The sequence below is a fragment of the Coenobita brevimanus genome, chromosome 14 (assembly GCF_032717465.1).
Source record: "Coenobita brevimanus isolate Jiangsu-jjx chromosome 14, ASM3271746v2, whole genome shotgun sequence".
NCBI lineage: Eukaryota > Metazoa > Arthropoda > Malacostraca > Decapoda > Coenobitidae > Coenobita > Coenobita brevimanus.
This window is the reverse complement of record NC_136967.1, coordinates 1930001-1949589: the sequence shown is the minus strand read 5'-3', so window position 1 is coordinate 1949589 and position 19589 is coordinate 1930001. Positions and strand designations below refer to the sequence as shown.

The window sequence follows — 19589 nt, the reverse complement described above, 5'->3', positions numbered from 1 at the left end:
ACATAACCTCACAGCCACAACTTTACTGCCACTCGTCCGTTATGAGTTGCTGCTGATAATTTATAGTAGGAGCAGTCAATGGCAAAACAGCAAGCACTGCCAGTACAGGAGAAGCCCGATTATTCAGGTATATTATGATCAAGTCGCGTTTCTTTTCACTCCAGATCAACTTTTCCAACACACAGGTAGCCATCAATCCTTTAACTGCTTGGATTTTGTATTAAGCTCAATTAAATCGTCTGGGACCGCGTTTGTGTGGGCTAAGGACGCTTACTTACAGCTCTTCCTCAGTGGCTTATTCGTAAACTTACACCATTATTTTCTCATGTATTTCCTGCCATTTATTTTGCTCATTACTCCTCACTGTCATTTAAATCATTCAAATATAACCATACTCAGCATAAACAACATACAAATTGATATTAACCAGCCGTATCCAATAATAAACAGCTAAGGAAGAGGTGTTCGGGAGCTTCCTTAACCAACGAGAATACGTGTCCCCATGCTGATCAGCTTAAAAAAATGGGAAGCATCCACAGCAAGGACGGGGCTAAACTGATGACTATAATTAAGCGGATTTTGCACAATTAATTCCTCCTTTATTGGAAAATCGATAATGGCGGGATGTGACTAAGCTTTGATATTCATGTAATCAATCTGGAAACCCTTGGAGCCAATATATATAAATAATCGGAACTCTACTGTGCATCACAATATTTTTCACACTGGCGATTAGTTCATAGTTTTCTCTTGCTTAAAATGATAGTGCACTTCAATTCTCTGCGACCTGAATTTATCTTTTTGATGTCTATTACCATCTGAAGTACTTATTTTATACATTTCTATTTCCTTCACCCTTTACGTCTGTCTTTACCCACCAAATTATTTATATATACAGTACCGTCTCTACACTTCAGTCCACGTCAAGTTTCTGTGACCCATTTATATCAATCCAAATCAATCACTTTCTGATTAAATATTATAATCTCCCGTCCTCTCCACAAAGATCACATGTAATGCTGTCTCACCTTCTATAAACATATTTTTGTGAAGTTACATCTAATATTATATACATTAGTTCATACACAGTCTCTGATCCAACACTGCATATACACCTACTCTTCTCAACATCCCATTTCCACTATGCACTGAAAGCTGCAATATGTTAATGCAAGTGGTTGATTATACATTATTTACATTATTATATTTGTTCAAACTTAAATCATCAGTTATTTTTTCTTGATAACATTCATCAGACTTAATGCGTTAACTTATTACAGCTTCTTTTCAACGTAATATGATTCATTTCTTATATTCAGATGCGGCTGTTGTTGTTTTCCACACTGCTACAGTATTTATTTCAGCAATTCAGTATCAATTTCAGTCATTCAGTATCAGACTTGTTACAAAATTCTAAAGTACTGTGTAATATATTGTTCTACGGTTTTGCAGGACTAGGCCAACCGGTGCTCTAAACCTTAATGCTGTAGTCCTTGTTACCACCATCACTGCCACCACGACCCGGCACATACGACCTAAATTGTGACCTGGCGTGACCTATGTATGCTCCATCCCCGCCCGCTTCACCGCCCTCCTTCGCCACTCGCTTGCGCATCTCCAGGTCACACTCCGCCTCAGACAGCTCGTTGTGGCTGCCCATGGAGAATCCAGCGGGCGGGTTGATCTTGCGGGCGAATCCGTACTTGGCGTCTTCGGTGTTCTTGTTTGGATCGGCGTGCGGACCGCGGATTACCATCTTCTTCGGGATGGAAAGGCTGGTCTCCTGGGTGCTCCCCGATCCGCGGATGTTGGCAGCCATCTTGCCCAGGACGGCTCGGCTGGTGAATGCTCCTACGCCGCCTCCAGTGCCCCCAGAGCCGGCACCAATGGCTCTCAGGCCCTTCGTCACGTCCAGCTTGCGGGGGAAGGACTTGCGCTCCAGGATAGGTGAGGGCTCCGTTGAGGTGCTGGATTCTGGGGCGTGGTAAATCAGATCTGGGGAGAGGGTGGGGTGGAAGAGAGGAACGGAGGGGAGAGGTACAAGAAAAGTGATGAAAGGATTGGTAAGATGGGAGGAAGAGGAGGGAAATATGAAAGAGAGGAATAGGAGAGAAGGATGAAAGTGAAGACAGGAGAAGGATGAAAGAAAAGAAGAAGGTGGTATGAGAGAGAAGATCAGGAAAATAGGGTATGATAACGATATGAAGGATAGAGTAAGGATACGAGGAAGAAGTCAAATAAAAGAAGGAAGAAGGTCAGGATATAAAGTAAATTAAAAGAGTGATGTTAATGGGAGACAAGGAAAATAAAGGAGGAACAACAACAGAGATGACAGAGGGGGAGGAAGAACAATGAAGATGGGATTAGTAGTGTTAGTAAGATTATCTACTGCCATGTACTTACAAGTTAGTAAATCAAGCCACTTTAGTATTTCTAATCCTAACTACAATATATACTTACAAATGACTTAATGACACTGCATGGGTACCTCTCCAGCAATCATCAGCACTTCCTAACTGGCTACTGTTGTTTTTAGTTCTCAATACAGTACTTACAAAGGACCAACTAAATCTACCGTAAGGATATCTCTAATGCACGCGCGCGCACACGCACACACGCACACACACACACACACACACACACACACCAAATATGCACACATAGTACAGTGCAAGTTCTACACAAATGCACATGACTAACGACCGTGCACTCACTGTGATGGACGTTGCGTGAGGCTGCTGGTTTGCGTGCATGTGGGTGCTGTGGGTGCTGTTGCTGCTGCTGCTGTTGTTGCTGTTGTTGTGGCTGATGCTGCTGCTCAGGGCGGGGCGGGGTGGGGTCAAGGGGCAGGTGCAGGTGCTGGTGCGGCCGGGTGTCCAGCGTGGCAGAGTCCAGGTGGATGGAGGACTCGGTGCGGGAAGAGGTGCCATGTTCAGTGTCGGTGTCGGACTGTAGCGAATCGTACTCCTCACTCTCACTCCTCGGGCCGCCCACCACCCTCCCGCCCACTCCCCCACCCCCTCCACCCACGCCCCCACCCCCTCCCCTGCTGCTGCTACGCCCGTGAGCTTTGGCGGAGGGCTGGGCTGGCTAAAAACCACCCATTTGATCGTTTAAAAATTAGCAGCAGAGAGGTAAGGGAGGTGGTTGTGGCAGGGAGGAGGTCGGGAGGGATGGCAGGCACGAACAAAAAACGGGAAAATTAGTCACAGGACCGAGGATGATGGTGAAACTAATGACCAATGGCAGAAATAATAATGATGATGATGGAAATACTAAGGAAACTGACTATAAACGCTTGGATTCTTTGAAGATTATTTGTAAATGTTTCTCCATATGAACGATATAACACTGAAGCTGTCGTCAGTTTGTATGTAAATATCATCAAGAGGAATGTACCGTATTTTTCACAATTCATTATTGGTTTTGGCTGCTATTTCTGACAAGCACAATTTATTCACAAACTCTTCCTGTGACTATTTTCCTTTTCCACACATCGCCTTCTCATCTCCAGCACTGCAGTGTGTAAACCCAATCATGCTGTTATAATTCATCTCTGAGGACAGGGCACAAATATTACCCATGTACTTCCTTATGCATAAAGTAACAAAATGGGACGGAAGCTCGTGACCCAAGCACCTCTAATAGTGTAACGATGTGGCGGCTCTGCCTTCCAGCACTTGTGCTGCAAGTAATTTTGTGCCTCCATCGGTTCACGATGGGAGGGGCTTCTTATTCCAGGAGCTTTTTTTCTCTTTTGTTCTGAGTGCCCAGCGAGGTCATAAAAGTCGCATTCTCGTCGGTTAAGGAGGCTTGCTAGCACCTCTTCTTTACCAACTTCTGCATATGACAGGTTAATACCTTCCTGAAGTTATTCACATAATATATGTTATTATAGACAAATACTATTAAATAATATGAGGGTGTAGCATCCAAAATAAAACACTTAGGAAAAAGTACTAGAAAGCGTCCTGAACTGTAGAGAGTTTGACCCAGAGTTAAGTGTCTGACCTCCCTACCAAACGTGATTGTGGGAAACTGGGTTATTTGATGATGATGTAACAAATGTTCAACTCTGGGCATCCTGGAGTCACACACAAAATGCACAGACCTACTGAATAAAACTGGTGAAGTGCCAACATGAAATAAATATCTGCAATGATACTAAATAAAGTTAGTATGTGCTCTGTTACGCCACCTTTTTACACTGTGCTCTGGTGCAACAAACAACATGCAGTGTAGGGAAAAAAAGGGTAATAAAAATGTTAACCAATCCCATTTTACCCACTTCGAGGTGTAGGGGAACAAGGTAGGTTACTACAGTGAGGTATATTTAAGAGCAGATGACCCGCCAACACCCCTGGCAGGCATTACATCACTGAACACCCACCAGTCACCTCTTGGGATTTACACAACCAATTCTGCCACTTCACTCCAGACAGTGTTCACACCACTTCATCCCCAAGCACCCATACTTAAACACAGCCATCCTGAGTAGCTACTGAATTTCTGCAACTGTAAGCACTTTAAATTCTTGCCAAATAGAACTTATTATCTTGGCTACAGAATGATTAAATGCAAAGCTGTATCTAAGTGGCAGGATAATACAGGAAGTCTTTGTTATATGTCACTTTTTTGACATTATGTTCAGTTAATATGTCCACGTATACTACGGAAAAGTGGCCTTTATAAAGTTCCAATGACACCTATAAAACTGATCCACCCCAATTTCCCCCAAGTTACAGACGCAATTGTATGGAAAAGTGGTTGCATTTTTTAACACACCATTGAGTTATAAAGAGGACTGTCTGCATAATATAACGAGGGCAAAGTTGACTGAGTAAGCCTTTTAAAAAATATCCACATCACTGAGAAGTACAAGATGATTATCCCCTTCAGTCTGATTACCTCACTTTCATTTTAACCAGAGAACCAAAGACTAAAGTGAGGTTTCTCGTAGTGAAGGCTATATATAACAATCTTCAGTTGGGAAAATTTCTTCTAAGCTGAATAAAACCCTCAGGCGGTAGCAAGACTTAAAATAAACATGTCGTCGAGCTGAAGGGATAATGTGCAGAAGTGTGAGTATCAGAGTACCAGCATATTACACTTCTATGTACACTAGCTAGCCATGTGTACTACCCGCCTCGTACCCTCATCTCTGGTCGACAGGAGGAGCTACGGATCCGCACACAACGAATACCTGTTGTTTAATGTGATGCTCTGAAGCTTTGCTAGACTGCACAAGGAACAGTTTGCGATGATACAGTTACTCATGCTGTCTGGAAAGCACCACCACCAATAGGCCTTCGTTCGGTGTGAGACCCTGGCATCAACCTTCCTATCAACCAGGGACAGGGTAGAGGAGGGGCAGGAAGTACAGGGCGGATTCTACATGGCTCTGGAGTTTACACAGTACCTCTTCCTCAGCGATTTATTTATCTCAATGCACCTTCAAATCTTCTTGTATGTCACTGATGCAAACTACTGGTATATCGATATTAAAATGATATACAGTAATGTAAAAAAAGAATATTATGATGTAGTAGGCAAAATGAATCTAATTTTGCCCAGTGAACCTAAAAATCAGACTAGAAAATGTTAAGATGTACTGTGGTGGGCAAAATAAATCGCTAAGGAAGAGGTGTTACGAAGATACGTCACCTAGAATACGGCTCTACAGCTCACGGGAGGGGCAGTGGACTCACCGAGGTTGGGGGAGGTCTTGCTTCGGTCACTCCATAGCGATTGTCTTGGTAGATGAACGTCTGGAACTTGGCTGTGGCTGCTTCCTCGGGGCTGCCCAGACCCCCTCCCCCTGCCCCGGCCCCTGCCCCGGTCCCGGCCCCAGCACCACCACCCCCTACTGGTGCCCCCCCTCCACCCCCACCCCCACCTCCTCCACCACCGCCGCCACCACCACCGCCTCCCCCACCCCCTCGCCCCTCCCCCAGTTGGAAGGTGGCGTATGGGTAGATGTCCTCAGAGAACTCTGTTGGAGAGAGAATGGAATATAAATGGAAGGAAACAGAAATATAAGTTTAGACTGAATAACAGGAAAGAATGACATAACTATTTAGCCAACTGTAACGTAGCCTAAAACTGCCGTCTCTCCATCCTGACTGCTGAGTTGTAACAAACTATTAGCACTACAACAGGGTTCTAGGCGTGTGTTTAGAAGGACTGATTACCACGGAAGACACAACTATACTCTGTCCACATTAACCTGTCTAAAATTGCCATCTCCTAATCTTGAATGCTGGGCTGTAACAAGAAGTTAACACTACAATACAGTAAAAGTCATGAGAAGGTTTCATTGGGCTCAAGATTATCTGGTACTTGCCTGTCTTTTTTACGTAAAAAGAAAGGTTCAAAGACTGAAAGCCTAAAACAGTATCCTTGTCAGAGAAAATTATACAGAACATGGCCAAAATCAAGATACGCCCATGTTGAAATGTCTTGATGCATTATGTTTAAGACTATGGGGTCACAGGCAGTGGAAAATACCAGTAGACACAAAAGAACAGTTGAAGAGGTGACCGGCAGCAAAGACGAAAGACTTAGTACCTGGGATGCGGTCCAGTGTGGCTGGTGGCTGCTGTGGCTTGCGGACGGTGGCGTAGTAAGCCTCTCGCTGCTGCAGGAGGTTGGTCTTGTTCTCCTCTGCCTCACGCTCTGCCTCAGATCCCCGCCTGCTGCTCCCCGCCCCGCCCTGACCTGCCGCAGCGCCTGGGGAGTGAGTTTGTGTTAGAGGACTGGGGGATTCTTAGGGGGACTGAGAAGCTAACAGAGGGTTGAAAGGGGTATTAGGAGGCTACAGGAAAGACACAGCACAACAATAATAGGTGTAAATAATAGCTCAAGGGCTACAGTAACTTCATCTAACAATACTAATAGCTCAAGGATTGCAATAACTTCATCTCCAACAACAATGAGTGTAAATAATAACTCAAGGATTACTGTAACTTCATCTCCAACATCAGTAACTCCAGGCCTACATAACTTCACCTCAGCCTTCATCTATGGAAAACTAATTAATAAAATGTCTTGTTTAACAAAAAAAATTAGGGCAACTCTAGGCACGTCTTTACCAACAATGCGTAAAGACAAAAGGAAAGAGGTCAGAGATAAAATAAATACATAAATAAATAAATAAATAAATAAATAAATAAATAAAACTTCTGACTGCAAGACAAATTCACAGTCATTAAGTACCATTACGTTACTACAATTAATTAATAAGTAGCATAATAACGAGGCAAAGTTAGAGGAAATCGAAAGACAAATGCAAAAACAAAATCAAAACAAATTTAAAACAAAGAATACCCACACCCAAACAGGCAAAATAATGTAAATATTCTGAGGTGGGGTGGGTGGACGTTTTAAGACTGGTGGCTGGTCCTGGTGGCCTGGTGCGGTGGTAGGAGGGGGAAGGGAAGAATTAATGGTGGGGATTAGAAGGAAGGGGACGGTGTGTGTGTGTGTGTGTGTGTGTGTGTGTGTGTGTGTGTGTGTGTGTGTGTGTGTGTGTGTGTGTGTGTGTGTGTGTGTGTGTGTGTGTGTGTGTGTTCAGGTGTAGGAACAAAATGAGGACCATGGAGGGAGGGAGAATAAACGATGGCGTAGGAAAATGCGAGGGGATGGAAATGGGGATATAAAGGATACAGGAACAATAACGAATACACGCCACACAGTACAGTACAGAAATTACAGAAACACACTAACAACATTTTCGCTGCTAGGCTCGAATTATTATTATTATTTTATTTTTCAAGCCAACCCATGATTCTATTCAGGGGAGCAAAATGGCGCCAAGGGTTGATAAATATGCACTAGAGGGGAATATAGTTTAGCAATATCACGGAAAATAAAAGGGAAACATATGACACTACGCATTTAAACTCTGCAGTACGATGCCACATCTCTCTCTCTCTCTCTCCCTCCCTTCCTCCCTCTCTCTCTCTCTCTGTTATTATTTTGATGCTGCTGCCACCCATCCACGTAGCTAAGAGGGAGAATAAGGAAACATACCTTGATGGAACCAACACAGCCAACAGTGCAAGTATACTGAGAAGGAGTAGAGATAAAAATGAGCAACACAAATATATAGATACATCACAGTAAAAAAAACAAATATCATTCAAATAATTTCAGATCAGGAACTGAGGGGCAAATCTGTTCCATCTCCTCTGCAGCGTGTCATAGAAGACTGAGAAGTAGACGGTACAGCACTATCGGTGGTGTGTGGGTGGGGTGGTCACATCCCTACACCAATATTTGGAGGGGAAGGTGGGGTCCCAGTCCCTCCTCCTCACTCCCATCCCTTTCAGACGCTCTTTACAACTTACAGTGAGTACATGAGCACAGTGCTACTTAACCCCCAAGCCACAGATAAAGAAAGAGTAAGTGTCACTATATGGGAGATTTATTTATCAGATATATTACTTCACAAAATCAAATTAGTCCAAAACACATAATATACCATGCACTGATTTTAATAATGTCACTAAGCAATTATGCTCTTATAGATATTTAGTAAAACGAAGTATATTATTGGCTAACATTCATGCATGTAAAGGAGCTCTCTTCCAATAAGTAATATCATATACATCATCATGCACTACATCCATGCAAACAAAATTAATTATATACATATGCAGGAAAAGGATAAGAAACATATCAGAGTGAATAGAAAAATGCATAAAAATGTTTCAGCTAAAATATCATCCGATAAAAAAATCATACTTTTCTGTGTGATAGGTTATACTCAGCAACATGATAATGAAATCATGAGACGCTGTTTGCGCCCTTTTGTCTCCCTTCCACAACACAATAAATATACACAGACGTGGTCATCACAATCATCCAAAGTCTCCAATCACAAACTATGTTGTTCTAGAACCACGACCAGATAGTTTCTTTGCTAGACAGAGAAGAATTACATCACCAGACTGTGATGTGGGCACCATCGAAACCACCACCGACACAAAATATCACACACACACACACACACACACACACACACACACACACACACACACACACACACACACACACACACACACAAATCATTCTACCATTACCTCTCCCCTCACACAATATGTAATCTTAACTCATTCTCACAACACATTATCTCAACACATCCCAACAACAGACTGCCCTGGAGTATCCTCTTGAAATGGCCAATTTTTCCAGTGCTTCATGTCATTGTAAGCCGGGAGTCCGTTGTGTTCCTGGCTTTATACCACAAGTGGTATCATCCAAACATAGCTTCATTTCCATTAAGTAACTTCTCCAACACACGTGGAGCAGAGCCATTTGCTGACTGCTAGTTTAAAAAAAAAATGTAACCTTTGTAATGTCCTCTAGTGTGATTCTTATCTGAATGTGCATAACAACCGTTATATACACTGGATGCAGGTACACGCACAGTATGTGTTGCTACCAAGACGGCAGCACGTTGGAGTGATACTCACGTCTCCTGACACAAAGCAGCGCAGCAGCCAGTGTGAGGGCCAGAGCCAGGGCTGAGGCCGCCCCAGAGGCCAGGAGGCGAGGATCCGTGGGAAAAGGCAGGGGCTGCCCCTCCTGCAGCCCACTCAGTCCGCCTGTCCCCTCACCCGGCGTGGTGGCAGTGGTGGCTCCAGCAGCATTGTGGGCAGTGAGGCGGAGGGCATAAGGAGATCCTCCACGCAGGCTGCCCACCTCATACACCTGCTGTGGAGCCAGGCTGCTGGCTACTGTAAGGGTGGGAATGGTAAGCCACATAGTGGCAGAAACAAAGGAGGATATATGCGTATAACTGTTCTGAATACGTTAATCAAACATGTATCGTACTGCACAACAGTTCATACTACAATATATACAGTTACATCACTACAAGGAGAAATGCATCACAGGTAATATTGTCTGAAATACCAAACAGTGAAAATAAAGTTGCATGGGCAATGAAAGGAATTTAATTAAGGGGGCCTGAATGAAAGAGGGTAACTCCAATGAGAGACAATGAGCGTAACTAACATGTGGTCCATGACGGGTCGTGTGGGCGGCGCAGCTCCAATGTGAAGTGAGTGATGGGGCAGCCACCGTCGCCCCACCGCCCCAGCCACACCCACACCCCCGTGCTGTTCCCGCTGGCCAGCTGCTGAGGGGGCGGGGCCACGGGCGGAGACCCTGATGTGCGGGCAGTGAGTGGGCGGGAGGCAGGCGACACACCCACATGTGTCCGGGCAGTCACGTACACCTGTGGGAGAGGCATAGTTATTCATGCAACTGGATCACCTTCCACGTCATCATAGTATTAAAACTGATAGAGCAAACGGGGGTAGGCAAACACCCAACACCCCATTCCTTATCTTTTCACCCAACTCTCACAGTAATCCACACTCCTTTACATCTACCCATCTGCTGTACCACCAACACTGGCGTCCATTAACAACAAACATATCATGGGTGTGTTTTGTCCCAGCTACCTCGTGTTTCAGCAGTTCCCGCCCTCCCACCCATCCAGAAACTCATCCACACCCACTTTCACTCAAGTCATTCATGAACACCCACCCACACCCACTTACTGCCAGACACCCATCCACACCCACATCCACCCACCTGGTACTGTGCGCCACACTGCAGTCCATTAATGACATATCTTGAGTGTGCCCGGCCCAGCTCCCTCGTGTTCCAGCTGCCCCCGCCCGACGCTGACCGCCACCACACCGCCCACTCCCGCACCGCCGCACCCCCTGTGTCGCCCCCCGCCCACGCCACCGTCAGGGAAGAGGGTGAGGAGTCTGCGATGTGGACGGAAGGCGCGCTGGGTGGCACTGTGGGAGGGGGAAGGCGTGAGAGGCTGGGAGTATAGTGTTACAAAATTCTATATGTAAACTAGGCCACTTTCACAACTTGAATGTTTAAGTGAGGTTGCATGAAATTCGATCAGCCTTAGTTATGTGGTAGAAATGTCTCCTGCTCACTGACCAAATCGACCCTCCAACCTGACTACACTTGACCCTCCAACCTGACTACACTTGACCCTCCAACCTGACTACACTTGACCCTCCAACCTGACTACACTTGACCCTCCAATCTGACTACACTTGACCCTCCAATCTGACTACACTTGACCCTCCAATCTGACTACACTTGACCCTCCAATCTGACTACACTTGACCCTCCAATCTGACTACACTTGACCTTCCAATCTGACTGACTACACTTGGTCATCCACTGAGAAGAACGGGGTTAAGAGTCAGATTAGAAAAAAAAATGGTAAAGAATAGTGACATGATCTTCCTCCTCAACGTTTTTCATATCTAACGATGGGGTGAAGTAAAACACCAAAACAAGGAAAGAGAAAGTGTGAAACTGGGGTAACTATCAACAGCATGCCCTGTGAAATGAAACACACAATTACGTAGTTACACAATAAATACTAATAAATATCTGTTCCGCTATGTCTATCGGTGCATACGAGGTCATTTCGTTGGGTGACAGTAAATACAAATACACACACAATTAATCCTTCATTCTTTTCCAACACCAAGAAGTTAAAGGAGTGGTACAATTTGAAGATCTTTTACATGTACCCTAGATAACTGAAAAAAAAAGGAAGAAATGAAAACTTGTGAAAATGAGATACAAGTAATGATATATGTGCCCTTCCGTACTCACCCTGTACGTGTAGGGTGTAGGTGGCGGTGGTGTGGGTGTAGGGAGGGTGTCGGCGAGGGGCAGGGGGTGTGGAGCAGGTGTAGTTCCCCCGGTCACCCCTTTCCACCCCCCGGAGCACCAGCGATCCGTCCTCCTCTTGACTTACTCTGCAGGAGATGAAGAACAGGAGAAAAGAGATGTTAGGTTATTTCATGGTTTGGGTGACGGTAATCTGTGTGTGTGTGTGTGTGTGTGTGTGTGTGTGTGTGTGTGTGTGTGTGTGTGTGTGTGTGTGTGTGTGTGTGTGTGTGTGTGTGTGTGTGTGTGCAGAGAAAATGTAAGTGTGCTGCTATTCCTAGTTTTATCCCCAATCAGGTGCCTCTCCAGCTCACTCCTAAACTTATTAACCTTGCTTTACCATGACCCCGACCTTTCCCTGAAACAACCTCTCTCTCTCTCTCTCTCTCACACACACACACACACACACACACACACACACACACACACACACATACATACACAAAGAATATAAGACAAAGAATATATAAGACCCTGATCATGCACACACACACACACACACACACACACACACACACACACACACACACACACTCTCTCTCTCTCTCTCTCTCTCACCTGCCAGTGGGGGTAAGAAGGACCCTGCCCCTGGTCCATCGAGGCTTAGGTACGGGGCTGCCCACAGTGAGACAGTCCAGACGCACATCCTCGCCCTCCCTCGCCACCACACTCCTCCCCAACGTCGCCACCCCGCCTATCACTGTTGGGGAGACAATGTGGGTTAGATGGGGAGTGAATGGGGAGATAGCCTACATTTTTTCCACTTGGTCCAAAATTGCTATCTATCTAATTCGAACGCTGAAAAATAATTACTCTGGAATATTGTGCTAATCACGAAGAAGTGCAATGGAAAGGATATTTGGTCTACACATGCCATCTACCCAACTCGAATGCTGAGCTCTAGGTTAACACTGGAATATGGTGCTAGTCACGAAGAAGTGCAATGGAATGGATATGGAGCCACCTGTCGTTTTTAACCACTGAAAAAAAAACAAGAAAATATCCGCTAAATAAAGGTATATGAGTGACGGTTGTTGGTGTAATGGAAGAAAGAGTAGCACCTGTCTTGGCCTACATACACTTGCACTCCTGTTCTCTCCACTTGTAATGCATGAGTAAGAGAATGTTTACAATTCTGTCTCTTCGTATACTTGCACCCTCATCTCCCTACCTCTAATACATGAGCAAATACGTGTTTACAATCTCGTCCCTCCATACACTCACACCCTCTTCCCTCCCACTCCAGTGCATGAGTGAGAGAGTGTCCACCATCCTTCCTCTTACAGTTGGTCATATCTGGAACAGTCATCCTAAGTCTGTCTTTCCCTTGACCTCCACCCCAACCTTTCCAATGCAATGTGTTACGGCTTTCCAAAATGAAAGTGTTACGGCTTTCCAAAACGAAAGAATATTGAATTCTGTCTCTTTATCTCTGTCTTTGTCTATCTGTTCTCGTCTCTCTTGTCTGTGTGGCAGTCTGTCTCTGTCCCTGTCTGTCTGCCTGTCTGACAGTCTCTCTCTCTCTCTCTCTCTCTCTCTTTCTCTGTGAAGGAGTTTTCTGCCGGCTTTCAGTCTTTGGTTTCTTCTTTTTACATAAAATATTTGTACCGTAATGGGGACTGGCGTTAACTGTGAATATAACGTGAGGATCATCGGTATTATAACATCCATCTGTCTACCCAGCTGTTAATCACTAAACCCATCATAATAATAGACATATCACTCAATCTATCTACCTATGTGTTCATTACTCCCTCCATAAGCCTCTCCATCAACCAGCATCCTCAAACTCATTATTTTTATCACCCCATTTCACTGCTAAATCTGGCTCTCCTGCATCAGAGAAACGCGTACCTTAAAATATTATCAACTAACGTATCTGCTTCCCCATCCCAGTAATACCTGTTTATCTAGGTAAGCCTGTCTATCTATCTATCTATCTTTTATCTCACATCTACCCCCATCCGCATCCCTCTCTTCTTACCATACGAGCAACATGAATACCTCAGTTCATTTCCGCAAAATTCCGTAAAAGTAAACGTAATTACAACGTTAGAGTGGACGAGTGTGCGGGATAATTGAGGCATTTCGTCTACAGAGTGAAAATATTCCTGATTTCCCAACGGGTTGTGGGTGGGTTATACGGCGGGGTTGGCAGCACTGGTTAAAGATGGCCGCCGTTTGTTTACAATATTTTCCCGCCACTTCTTACTCCCCTCCCCCCCCACCCCGCCTCAACTCTCGCGGGATTAATGGCGCAATTTTGCTAATGAGCTTCGAGTTGTCAGTTATGCGTACACATTAATTTTGCCTTCTTTTCTGAATAAGTAATGTTTGGTGATGCGGTACTTCGTGAATTAGTACTAAAGCTGGTGATATATTTATACACTAATGGTCCCTCCTGGTTTAATTTACCTCGTTCCATTGTCAACTCTGCGGACAGTTCTACAGTATGTGTTTTGAATTTGAATATGGTCTGTCTGTTACTCCGATGGAATAATAAGCAACAGTTGCATCTGTATTTAGTTCCGAGACACTGAGATAAATAATTCAATAGTCAACGCTAAATTAAAGTTGCGAGTCCCTTATAAATTACTCCTGAAAGTTTTTGTGAACATCGAGACCCGGTGATAATTTATATGCATATAATGGTGTACACACACACACACACACACACACACACACACACACACACACACATATATACACACACACACAATGCGTGTATGTGTACTGTGTGCTTTCACAAAATACAAGCACAAAAACATATACTGTACAATCTACCTCAAGAAAATTTGTTTTTCATTAAATCCGGTATTTAGCAAGTGTCGTCGTCGTCGTCGTCATTACTATCATCATCATCATCATCATCATTTTCCCACCGGGGGATGGGGTCAGGAACTAAGAACATGGTCAGGAACAGAGTAAATACAGTACCATATAAAGAACATCAGCAAGTGAATGAGGGAGCCATTTAATTGGTGTACTGTTGATTACTTCCATTCTACCCATTTTTTTCTTGCTCTCTGTCCCTGTCACACTTCATACACGTGAGGGAAACGAGGTGGGGATATAAATGATGATTACTAATGCTACTCCAAGGTGTATGTTGACAGTTTATTAAAGGTCAGTCCTGGCCACCTCACCTTGGTCTGAAATAGTGAGCTTGACAGTGGGTGTGGGCGGTCCTTCTCCCACCCTGGTTCTCGCCGTCAGCCAGAATTGGTGTGCGCCGCGGTCCAGGTGTGTCAGGGTGTGGGCGGTGGCGTGGGCGTGGAGGGGGTGCTGGGTGGGCGTGCGGGCGTGGGGCATGCGGTGGTGGAGCGTGTAGCCTTGCAGGAGGCCCGTAGGAGGGGAGGGCGGCAGGAAGGTGATGATGGCGGTGTCTGGGCCGCTCTGTAGGGCTCTCAGACCAGCTGGCACTCCCGCAACTGTCACAAAAAAAAAACTATGTAAATAAAATAAGTAAAGAAATAATAATAATAATAATAATAATAATAAATTTAACAATATTGGAACCAGTCGTAAACATAATGATCAACCATACACCCATAAATGTTAACGTGGAAATCAATACCATAATCATAATGATCACCACAGTCTAATTTGTCTCCTCCCTCTGTCTCCTCTGTGGACAGTTGTATAATTTTTCCCTATGTATCTGTGTTTTCCCTCTGTATCTGTGTCTTTCAGTGTTCTCAAAGAGGCTATAGTTATGTAGGGCAAAAGTAATACATGAAAGAAACCTGATCAACATCCAGTAATATTACAAAAACAAATTTATATACTGGTAACACGGCAGCAGTAAAGAAATCTGAAGTAAATACAGCACATAAACAATAAAAACCACAATAAAAGTGCAAATACAACTAATCCTGTGAATATGTATGTATTTAAAAGTTGGAGACAATTTCCTAAGCACATGCGGTCCACTGTCAAGCGCTTAGTGATGCTGAGAGTGCGGCTACTTTCGAGAGGATGTACAAAATTACACGTACTGTACTCTAATACCAGCCAAGTGTACAGCCTCACATTACAAGCACCTCTATCAGATTACAAAATGAAGGGGATTATGCACCAGATCGGCCTTGGTATTCACGGCATTACAAAACAGATACATAACAAAATAACAGTATTATTAAATGCAACACTAATGAAACAGTAATGCTGATGATAATGTTAACACTACAAACATATTATTGAAAACGGAAAACTGAAGCTCAGATCATATGATATCTGGATACTGGTTTATGATGATGATGATGATTGATAATAATAATGATGATGATGATGATGATGATAATGATGATGATGACCTGTTTATCTGAGCCCAATTAAGAATGGAAAACGGCAAGATTGCACACGTTTCATGTACTCCATAAAGTCCTCAACCTCTTCAGTTCGATGATGTCCTGTTTACTTTGTTCTTGCAACAACAAAGTGATACAATGGTCAAAAAAACTGCAACGAAAAATTACTGATGTTTTTAAATCTTGCACTACGAGAAGTGTCCTTCAGGTGAACGAAATCATCTGGCTTAGTAAATGAAAAGGAAATACTGGAAAGATGAATTATAGAGTGAGTTCTAGCTGTTACAGGTGAACTACTGCTTAATTAACTGCACTCTGTGTTACTCACTTACATCTATACTTAATTTCAAGCTAAATAAAGCAAATTACAACCTATCTAAATATGAGCACATGCAAACACACCTAGAATTCTATGTCTGTTTTCCAAAGAGAGTTAGAAAATAGTCGAATCTATAGCACTATTTTTATCTTTGGTTTGTAAAGATTTTCAGTAGCGTGATGACAGGAGTGGAGAGGTACTGGTGCTCTTTAATACTTCACAACCCCCACTGCATAATATATCTGCCACTGATTAATGTAAGCCACTGGGAAAAATGTGTTGTCTGAAAAAGAGGAGTATTGGGTTCATTTGTGCAGGTGAATAATTTAGGCGATTTGATTAAACACAAAACTACAATCATTTTTATATGAATCCCTGGGGTGAGGGCGTAGGAGAAAGACTACTAGTTACCCACGTATTTTCGGCAGGATGTATATGGTGGATGAAAAGGGAAGAGTAGGAGACACCTCCCCCCTCCCCCTCCCCCGAAAAGAAAAATCTACTGGTTTACTATCACGACTGAAGGTCTCCAACATTTCGTCGGTGTGACGATGGAAGGTGTTCCATTAAATATTTTTCTATACTAGCAATATGAAGCACTCAACAGCTGCTATAAGAAGGAAAGATACTTTCTGGCGTTCAGGGGTAAGATGTATGAAAGGCAGGATACAACGCTGACGGGGAACTAGGGACAAGCTATTGTTTGTGACAGTAGAACTGTGGTGACCCCACTGCCTACTACTTGCGTTGCAAGCAGCCTTGTTCCTCCTAAGGTCCAGCAAGAAGGAGGAGGTCCCGTACTAGGACTTGAGGCTATGCTGTTAAAACACAGACCTTGACAGTGTGTGCAAATCCCCAGTCATATGTAACACCCATGATGGAAGTATACAGGCGATACAATGGTGGGTGGATATATACAAATGGGTAATATAAGACTCGATAATAAGACAGAGCATGTTTTAGCATCAGTGGCATCCGATCTCAGTTTCCCAAATACTTCAAGCGGGATGAATCCATTTACCAGAAAGGGAAACTAGGAAAATTACAGTTCCCCTTTCGTGTTTTCATGTAAGTTTCTGGATCCCACTCACGCCATATACAAGAGGGAACTGATGATGATGAAGATGATTACAAAGACGATAATGAAGATGCCAATGAGGGTAACTATGACGATGGCAACGACGATATATGTAACTATCAACAGAACCCCGGGACATGGCACACTTCCACTCCCTTTCCGATGCCCTTACCGTCCTCCCTGGTGGTACAGATGAGGTCAGGCGAGGTCACACCAGCACCGGCCCGGGTCATGGCGGCCACGGTGACGCTGTAGTTGGTCCAGGGAAGGAGGCCGCCCACACTCTCCTCCCCGTCACTCACCACCCGCACCACCTCCTCTACCTCTTCTGCCGAGTCAAAGAAGAGTTTGGCTGGGTTATGTTGGCTCGTAGTATAGTGCTTTTACTCTAACCTGACTCTCCTCCCTTTTCAGATTATTTGATGACCAAGTTTAGTTTGATTGGGGGTTAAATTGTACTAGTAACCAAGGACTCACCCTACCTGATACCTAAGGCTCCTCTAATAACTGTAATCTCCTTCCTGATCATTTGATGGCCAGGTGTAGTCACTCTGAAGGATAAATTTTACTAGTAACCAAGAACTCATTCCTACCTCTTAACTAAGGATCATTTAGTTTCAGGCACCCGCAAAGGACTCAGGTGTAAGAGTAGCCCAGTTCCCTCAGACGAAAAAAAAGACTACACATCATATCAGCCGCTCCTAAACCCAGGCCACCTCCCCATCGTGGCCACATGAGGTCACAAGGAGTCATATTGGGTCACACTAGGTTAGCTATATTAATCTAGGTCGCATTTTAGGGTAATACGCCACCCATTTTCTCCTCACAACAGTTTACTCCTCCTCCTCTCTGGGTTCACAGCTGGTCAGTTTAAAATCAAATCAAATAATAAAAATCAAAGTCGTATGAACTTATACTCAGGAATTATTTTAACTTAGTCATAACCGGGCACTCAGGTCCTGCCAGGTCGCAATAGGTCATACTTGTACAGTCATACCAGGCCAAAGCAAACCATTTCCGAGGTAACAAAAGGTCAGTCTGCTAGTTTAACCCATACTAGGTCACGGATCGTCTTCTAATCATCCTAGAAATAACAAGCCACGTAATACATCACGAAGAAGTCGGGAATCACATGAAGTTAGGTCAGAGAGGATGAAGTTACACCGGTGGATAAAAAAAAGGGTAAATCACATCCCAAGAAAAAAATGAACAGGTAAGAAAGGGTTACATAAATCAGCAGGTCATCCATAGAGAGTAAGATGAACCATACAGGTAATATAAGACGTGTACAGGACAGGTGTGGGCCATGGGAGATTGACCTGGGTAATAGCAATGTTGGTGGTGAGGGGTAATATCTGGGTGGATCATATTACCTTGGGTTTCTCCCTGCCTACCACATCTACCTCCTTGCCACTGTCTCTCTCTCTCTCTCTCTCTCTCACACACACACACACACACACACACACACACACACACACACACACACACACACACACACAACACACACACACACACACACACATACACAACACACACACACACACACACACACACACACACACACACACACACACACACACACACACACACACACACCGAGAAAAATTTGTTCTCCCAACCTGTCTACTTTATCCTTCCTCTCTCTCTCTCTCTCTCTCTCTCTCTCTCTCTCTCTCTCACCTGTAGTATCGTCGAGGCGTGTGAGAGAGAGCCTGTATCCCTGGAGGAGTCCATTATGGTGGGCGGGGGAGGGCGGGGACCACCTCACCATCAGGGACCCACCGCCTACACCCCCAGTACACTCCACGCCCACAGGGGGTGACGAGGGCACTGTGGGAGGAGGTACATGGGTGTTGGGTGAAGGTAATTTTGGTTTAGGCTAATATCATAATTAATACACACAAGTAATAATCCAAATACTTTCTTCAATACTGTATAATACTGATGAGATGGAGGGATGGGGTGGAGAGGTATATGAGAGAGGGGGGTGTGAGTTGGGAGCAGGGCAGTGAAATGGCGGGGGACAGGGCGACTTGGAGGCGATTTGTTTGTGGCCACCCCAAACGGGATTGAGGCGTCTGGCAATAGATAGATAGATAGACTTTAAAAATATATCAAAATTACTGCTTCAGTATCGTGTAATAATGCTAAATGAAAG

The 19589-nt window shown here is 44.3% G+C and overlaps 1 protein-coding gene across 1 annotated transcript in view; it reads right to left on the bottom strand.

Annotated features, from left to right (window-relative positions):
- Window positions 1-1471: 1471 nt before the first annotated feature.
- LOC145417807 (cell adhesion molecule Dscam2-like) overlaps window positions 1472-19589 on the bottom strand; it is a 252292-nt gene continuing 234174 nt past the window's right edge. Inside the window, exons 23-35 of the mRNA XM_080286430.1 lie at window positions 19112-19261; window positions 17604-17759; window positions 14871-15155; window positions 12283-12424; window positions 11668-11813; window positions 10606-10820; window positions 10021-10243; window positions 9477-9740; window positions 6558-6729; window positions 5915-6003; window positions 5709-5788; window positions 2715-3090; window positions 1472-1995 (exon numbers count right to left, since the gene is read on the bottom strand). Of these exons, the coding sequence (XP_080142556.1) occupies window positions 1472-1995; window positions 2715-3090; window positions 5709-5788; window positions 5915-6003; window positions 6558-6729; window positions 9477-9740; window positions 10021-10243; window positions 10606-10820; window positions 11668-11813; window positions 12283-12424; window positions 14871-15155; window positions 17604-17759; window positions 19112-19261 (2822 nt within the window). The remainder of the gene's footprint in view (window positions 1996-2714; window positions 3091-5708; window positions 5789-5914; window positions 6004-6557; window positions 6730-9476; window positions 9741-10020; window positions 10244-10605; window positions 10821-11667; window positions 11814-12282; window positions 12425-14870; window positions 15156-17603; window positions 17760-19111; window positions 19262-19589) is intronic.